Raw genomic sequence first — 7,918 nt, 5'->3', positions numbered from 1 at the left:
ACAGTACACCCTGCTCCAGAGACAGCACACCCCACCCCAGAGACAGCACACCCCACCCCAGAGACAGTACACCCTGCTCCAGAGACAGCACACCCTGCCCTACAGACAGCCAAAGAGAGCACATCCCACCCGAGAGAGAGCACACCCCATCTGAGAGCAAACACCATCTGAGAGAGAGCACACCCCACCCCAGAGACAGAACATCCCTCCCCAGAGACAGCACCGAGACAGCACACCCTGTCCCAGAGACAGCACATCCCACTGCAGAGACAGCACGTGCTACTCCACCCCCGAGACAGCACACCCCTCCCCAGAAACAGCACACCCCTCCCCAGAGACAGCACACCCCTCCCCAGAGACAGCACACTTCAGCCCAGAGACAGTACAGCCCAACCCAGAGACAGCACACCCCATCCCAGAAGCAGCACACTCCACCCCATGGACAGCACACCCTGCCCCAGAGACAGCACACCCCACCCCAGAGACAGTACACCCTGTCCCAGAGACAGCACGTGCTACTCCACTCCAGAGACAGCACACCCCTCCCCAGAAACAGCACACCCCTCCCCAGAGACAGCACACCCCTCCCCAGAGAGAGCACACTTCAGCCCAGAGACAGCACACCCCACCCAGAGAGAAGACACCTTGCCCCAGAGACAGTACACCCCACCTCAGAGATAGCACACTCCTCCCAAGAGACAGCACAACCCACCCCAGAGACAGCATCCTGAGTCAGGAGACCCAACACGTCTGTACCTGCTTGTGCAGGACCTTGAGGAGGCCCTGTGTCAGGCCAGTGTCTGTCTTCTGGGTCACCACAGGCAACTCCAGTCTGTCCTTCACAGGAAGGGGATCCCCTCGAGATAAAGCTGAAAAATAGCTAAAAACACAGAGTCCTCAGGATGCACAAGTCCCGGAAATCTGACTTCTCACCAGCCACATGCTGACGGCCCTCCATCCCTCTGCCACAGACAGACAGACAGAAGCCAAGCCATCTTACCACCATACCCCTGGGTGATGGGGACCCCAAGTCCTCCTCCACCCCTGGGTGATGGGGACCCTGAGTCCTCTTCCTACACCCCTGAGCAAGGGCTTGGGTTTGAGTCCTTATCTCTGCTGACATTTCTGCCATCAGACAATTTCAAAAGTGACTTTATCCATAACTGAACGACCTTGTGCTGCTGGAGGCACTTGACTTAACTGCTTGGAAGTGATTGGGACAGGAAATGCCGAGCCTACACTCACTCACACTGAAGGGGTCGCTGGTGGCCCAGGGGCCAAGTGCAAAGGCACACTGTTCAAGTTCACCAGCTGGACAGCGGGAGACAGGCAATCCCCTCCAACAAGGTCACGGTCACTGACAACTGCTGGAAGGGTCAGCTTTGGTTCACTTCTCACGCAACAAAACCACCACAGGCCCTGACCACTGTCTCCTGTCACTCAGCTGGCCCAAGCCTATGTTCTGACAAGGGGCAGAGAGCTGTCCCGTCCACCCAGAGGTCTGGTGTCCATTTCTAGGGTCCGCTGACATGTAACCTGGAGTGCAACATTCTGGGAAGATGGGCCTGCACCTGCATGCTGTGGACCACACTGGACTCAAGCTACCTACTTCCCAGGACAGCCGGGGGCATTGCCACAGCCAGTGGGTGTTGTGCCTTCGGGCAGGGGCCATGTCCCAGGAAGTGGCAGGTCCTCTAGGAAGGGGTCTGTTCCCCGGGATGGGGCCGTGGGCAGGGCGCAGCTCACCCCGCTGACCACTGCAGCACATCGGCCGGCTGCGTGCGGATGGCGGCCTTGGTGAACTGCTTCAGGATGTCGGGCAGCTCCGGGGGGATGTGGATCTGCTGTGCGCAGAACATGGTGTCGGGGAGCGGCATTGCGTCCGTGCGTCCGTGTGTCCGGAGCGGACCAGGCTGGGAGGAGGAGGAGGCGGAGTGTGGCACCAGCAGTCCCCGTCCAGGGAGACCCGTGGAGCCTCGTTGGCTCCAGAAAGGAGCTTGTGGACTCAGTATACCCCCCCCGAGTCTGGGGTTCAGGTCGGGAAATGGGGTTTGTGGACACGGTGTCCTCCCTTACAGAGTTTGGGTCGGGTTCGGAAACAGGGCTCGGGGTCTCCACGGGTTTGGTCTCCCCGGGTTTGGAGTCGGTGTCCGGAAATGGGTCTTGATGGATTTCCCTCTCCAGGTTTGGGATTAGGGGCCATTAAAGAGGCTAAGGGGTCCCCGGTCCCCGAGGGTGGGGTCTGGGCTTGGAAACGGGGGCGGGGCCTCGGTGTAAGTCCTCCCCAGGTTTGGGATCGGGGTCCCTGTAAAGATCGATCCTCCTCCCGAAACTGGGGCTGAGGTTTGGGGTCGGGGTCCCTGTAAAGATCGATCCTCCTCCCGAAACTGGGGCTGAGGTTTGGGGTCAGGGTCCCAGGAGGGCTCTGGAGTGACCGGAGCTCTCACTGGCTCTTCCACGAGATCCGCGGGCAATGAGAACCAACGGCCCCTCGAGCAACACCTCACAGGCACCTTGCAGCCGGGCACTCGACCACCTTTGTCGCAGGACGGTCTCCAGGCAACCGGGACGCGCGAGGCCCCACCTGGTAGGTGCGCACCTGGGGGATGCCGCATGCGCACAAGCCCGGAGGAGGCGGGGGCTACATGGTCTCCAGGCAACCAGGACGCGCGCTGGGCCCCGCCTCTAGCCCGTGGGCGCGCACGTGGGGGAGGCCGCATGCGCACAATCTGGCGGAGGCGGAGCTACACATACTCGGGAACGGAGAGGTGGGGCTGCGCACGCGCACACCCCCGTCAGGGGCGGAGCCGCGCGTGCGCACTAACCCACCGCAGGCGGGGCTGCGCATGAGCATGAGCGCAAAGAGTTTGTTGACCTTGTGGTAGGTGGTGAGTTTGAGCCTGCGCAGTCGGGCCACTGAGTCTCTTCAAGGGGTTGAGACGAGAGCGGACACCCAGTGTCCTCTGCTTGTCCAGCGAGCTGCTCGGGCTTTTGAGCCAGGTCCTGGCCGCCGCTGTGGGGACCTGGCAACGTATCCATCCTCCCGTGCTCACACGTGCTTGTGCCAGGTGCACACACGTCCCAGGCGCACACTCTCAAATGCACCAGCCCTCAAATGCACACCCCTAAACGCTGTCCCAGGGTAAAGTGAGATCGAGGCATTCATCAGAGAAAGATTCATCCAGTAACCTTCTTTATGCAGATGACACAGCCTTGCCTGCTGAAAGCGAGGACTTGAAGCACGTGGTTTACGAGATCAAAGATTGTAGCTTTCAATATGGATTGCATCTCAATGCCACGGCACTGATAAGAACATCAAGCTAGATGGGGAAAAGATTAAGACTGTCAATGACTTCCTCTTACTTGGGTCCACAATCAGTACACTTTAGGGCAGTCAGGAGATCAGAAGCATTACCCTGGGAGAATCTGTACTTAGGGACTGTTAATTTAGGGGACTTAAGGAAGAAATCAGAGAGGAGAGAAAGCTTAGCACAGTTTTATCAAAGGGACGGTTTAGGGGAACTCCCTGGTGAAGTTCCTCATTCTGGAGATGCAGAATGGGGAAATCACACTGTGAACTTACTGAGGAGGGCTTTTATAACAGTCTTGAGGGAGGAGGGGAGGTACACCCTGCTGTGATTTATGGTGTCTGAGGGTCTTCCAAGGTCGTTTGCTGTTAGCAGCAGCAGGGAAGGCTGTTAGTGTTTGAATTCTGAATTCTTCGTTCTTCCCTTTGACCCCCTTGTCCAGACTTAACAGGGACCCCTTCATATTATTTAGAAGCAATGATGCCAGTTTTAGGACTAAGGTGCACATGATTCAAGCCATGATCTTGTTAATCACTTGCTAGGTATCTGAGAGCTGAACAATAAAAATGACAGAAGAACTGAGGCTTCTGAGTTCCGGTGTTGGAGGAGAGTGTTGAATATCCCATGGACTGCCAAAAGAACAAACAAATATGTCTAGGAGAAGGTACAGCCAGAATGCTCCTCGCAGGCAAAGATGAAGCTTCATCTTGCATACTTTGGGCATGTTACTAAGAGAGGCTATTCCTTGGAGAAGGACATCATGCTTAGGAAGTTGGAGGGTCAGCAAAGAAGAGGAAGACCCTCAGTTGGATTGACGCAGTGACTGCCACCATGGCTTAAGGGTGTCAGACTGAGGCTGACACAGGGTAGGACAGGGTTCAGATCTGTGAGTCATAGAGTGGCTATGAGATGTACCCAACTTGATAGCACCTAATACCAAATGAAAGGAAAATTTAAAATAATAATAATGTCCCCAAACCCATACCTTTGATCAGTATTGTAAGAACCTATACCTTTGATCTGTATTGTAAAAACCTATACCTTTGATCAGTATTGTAAGAACCTATACCTTTGATCTTGTGTGAATGTTTGTGTTCCAGGAACTAGCTGACCACAAACTGAAGAAACAATTACTGGCAAAAACCATATTTTAACTAACGTCGGCAGCAGGCACCTGACCTAAAATTGAACTTCTCCTCTTCCAAAGAACCAATGAGCTATCTCTATGCCAAAGAACCCCTAGACTTAGTATAAGTTCCCTTGCTTTTTGAGGCTCGGGGTCGACTTCCCTGTCTCACTTCTGAGATAAAAGTCGTCCCGAAGCTTCGTCAATAAAGCCTCTTGTGCTTACATCAAGTGGACCTGGTGTGAGTCGCTCGGGGTCGCGGCCGGTCTGGGAAAAGCCCTAGTTTGCGGTCTTTCACAACAACAGATGGGAGGCGCCATGGAGTCGACTGTGGCTCATCGTGGCAGCAGACCTAGGAACAGCAGACCCAAACCTTGACTTGCCCTGCACCGTCTCCATGCTCGAATCACTGTGGTCGTCGCTCTGTCTGTCTTCTTGAGAGTCATCTTTTTTTTTTACCTTTTTATCCTTTGCAGCGTGATGTCTTTTTTAACTCCTAAAAATATGCCCGAAGTAAGCAAGATGAAGTTCCACCATCCTTTCCTCTAAGGAACCCTCTGGCTGCACGTCTCTCAGGGCATCTTGTTCCCTGGGCAATCCATTCCATGGGGCATTCAGGACTCTTCTCCAACACAACTCAGAAGGCATCAGTTCTTCTGCCATCCTTATTCGTTGTTCAACTTTCACATGCATAGCAAATAAGTTATAAAGACCATGGCTTTGATCAGGTGCACTTTAGCCTTTAACGTGAAGCCATCGCCCTTCAGCACTTTGGATGGTCCCTAACAGTAGACTTTCCCAATGCAACACATCTTTTACTTCCTGATGGTTGGTACCAAGGGATGTTTGTGGATCCAAGATGAAATTGTTAACAATTTCAATCTTTTCTTCATCTATCATGATGTTGCCAATTGACCCAGTGGTGACTATTTTTGTTTTCTTGATGTCCAGATGTAATTAACTTTGAAGGCTTTAGCCTTTGATCTTCGTCAGTGTTTTAAGTCCTTTTCACTTTCAGCAAGCAAGATTGTATAATCTACATAACGTAGGTGTTGAAGAGGCTTCCTCCTATCCGTACCACATTCTTCTTCATAGAGTCCAGCATCTGGGATTATTTGCTGAACATATGATACAGGCCTGAAGCACATCTTTCCTGATTTTAAGCCGTATAGTGTTCCTTTCTGCTACAGAGACTCTGTGTATTCCCTCCATCTTCTTTTGATGTTTTCTGGGTCATTGCCCATAGCATCTTTCAATATTGCGACATGAGGCTTAAATTTGTTTTTGAGTTCTTTCAGCTTGAGAAATGCAGTGAGTTTTTCTCTTTTTATTCTCCAGTTCCAGTGCTCTGCACATTCCATTATAATACTTTGCTTTGTCTTCTCGAGTTGCCCTTTGAAATCCTCTGTTCCACTCCTTTACTTTGGCATGATTTCCTTTTGTTTTGGCTTCTCAATGCTCCAGTGCAATCTTTTTTCTTTTCTAATTTTAAATTTGTTTTCTTGAATGTTTACAGAGACTTTGAATTTCCATTCATTCATTGTTGTACTTTTCTCCCTGCCCACCCCTCCCCACAATTCCCTTTTCTTTTTGAAAAGTAAAAGAAAAAATTCTTTCATTGTTATTCAATCCCTCTCCCCAAATCCACTCCACTATGTTACCTTTGTTCTGGACTCCTAGATAATATCTAGTCATGTCAGTCCTTTTTTATAACAGTGGCATTATGCCATATTTGTCTTTTTGTAACTGAGCTATTTCACTCAGCATCATGTCCTCCAGGATCATCTATTTCGTGTAATATTCCTTGAGTTCCTTGTTTTTTAATGCTGCATAGTATTCCATTGTGTGAATATACCACAGCTTCTCTATCCATTCATTTGTTGATGGGCCCTTGGGTTGTTGCCAACTCTTTGCTATTGTGAACAAAGTCAAAATAAACATAGGTATGCATTTATCTGTTCGGGTGGCAGTTATGGGTTTCTTGAGAGTATATTCCCAGTAGAGGAATTGCTGGGTCAAATGATATTTCTATTGCAACTTTTTGAGAAAGCTCCATACTGCCTTCCATAGTGGCTGCACCATTTTACACGCCCAACAATGAATAAGGGTTCCAGTTTCTCTACAACCTCAGCAGTATTTGTTTTCTGTTCTGTTAAATTTTGCTATGAGATCTCTCATAGTTGTTTTGATTTGCATCTCTCTTAGAGTTAGGGATTTTGAACGTTTTTTCATGTGTTTATTTGCCATTTGAATGTCTTCTTTGGTGAAGTGACTGTGCATATCCTGTGCCCATTTTTCAATTGGGTTGTTTACGTTTATCTTGCTGTGGTGCTTCAGTTTTTTATAAATTCTAGATGTAAGTCCCTTGTCAGACATGCCATTACCAAATATTTTTTTCCAATCTGTGGCTTCCCATTTTACCCTGTTGGAGAAATTTTTGCATGTGCATAGGAATTTGATTCTTTGAAGGTCCCATTCATCTATTTTATCCTCTCCTAGTTATAGATTTTTTTTTCAGGATGCATGGAAGGCTGTTTATGTTGTGGATTAGGACTTGTAGCATTCTTCCAAGCTTTTCTTTAATGAAGTTTAGAGTCCTTGGTTTCAGTCCTAGGTCCATGATCCACCTTGAGTTGGTTTTTGTGTACGGAGTGAGGTGTGGATCTTGCTTGAGTTTTCTGCACATAGTTTTCCAATTTTGCTAACACGATTTGTTAAAAAGGTTGTCATTTCCCCGCTTAACTGATTTCATCTCCTTGTCAAAAAATCAGTTGACCATAGGTAGATGGGCTGATTTCTGGATTCTTAATTGTATTCCATTGATCTATGTGTCTGTCATTGTTCCAGTACCACGTGCCTTGACCACCACGGCAGTGTAGTAGGATTTGAAATCAGGGAGTGAGATGCCTTCTACCTTGTTTATCTTTTTAAGGAGTGCTTTGTTTATTCAGGGTCTCTTTCCATTCCAAATGAAATTGGAGATTGCTTTGTCCATCTCATTGAAGAATGGAATTGGTATTTGTATTGAGATTGCACTGAACGTGTACATTGCCTTTAGTAGTATTGTCATTTTCACAATATTGAATCTTCCTACCCATGAGCAAGGAATATTCTTCTATTTCTCCAGGTCTCTTTTTGTTTCTTGTAATAATGTTTTATAATTTTCTTTGAATAGATCCTTTGTGTTTCTGGTTAGATTTACTTCCAAGTATTTCATCTTGTTTTTGTGATGGGTATAGTTTTTCTTAGCTCCAGTTCTGTAATCTCTTTGTCACTGTAGAGAAATCCCCTTAATTTTTGTATGTTGATCTTGTATCCCACCACTTTGCTGAACTGGTCAACTATGTCCATTTGTTATCTTGCTGAGTCTTTAGGGTTTTCTAAGTATACTATCATATCATCTGCAGAGAGAGATAATTTTACCTCCTCTTTGCCAATTTGGATTCCTCTTATTTACTTATTGCTATCGCTAAGACTTCCAATA

At 48.7% G+C, this 7,918-nt stretch overlaps 1 protein-coding gene across 1 annotated transcript in view; it reads right to left on the bottom strand.

Annotated features, from left to right (window-relative positions):
* Nucleotides 1-1,877, bottom strand: part of ROPN1L (rhophilin associated tail protein 1-like) — an 11,062-nt gene extending 9,185 nt beyond the window's left edge. Inside the window, exons 1-2 of the mRNA XM_006900155.1 lie at nt 1,747-1,877; nt 757-880 (exon numbers count right to left, since the gene is read on the bottom strand). Coding sequence (XP_006900217.1) covers nt 757-880; nt 1,747-1,877 — 255 coding nt within the window. The remainder of the gene's footprint in view (nt 1-756; nt 881-1,746) is intronic.
* Nucleotides 1,878-7,918: the final 6,041 nt, after the last annotated feature.

Source organism: Elephantulus edwardii, unplaced genomic scaffold (assembly GCF_000299155.1).
Source record: "Elephantulus edwardii isolate Elephantulus edwardi_28Jun2011 unplaced genomic scaffold, EleEdw1.0 scaffold00274, whole genome shotgun sequence".
In the NCBI taxonomy this organism is placed as follows: Eukaryota; Metazoa; Chordata; class Mammalia; order Macroscelidea; family Macroscelididae; genus Elephantulus; species Elephantulus edwardii.
The sequence above is the reverse complement of the archived record's forward strand: the minus strand, read 5'-3'. Positions and strand labels throughout refer to the sequence as shown.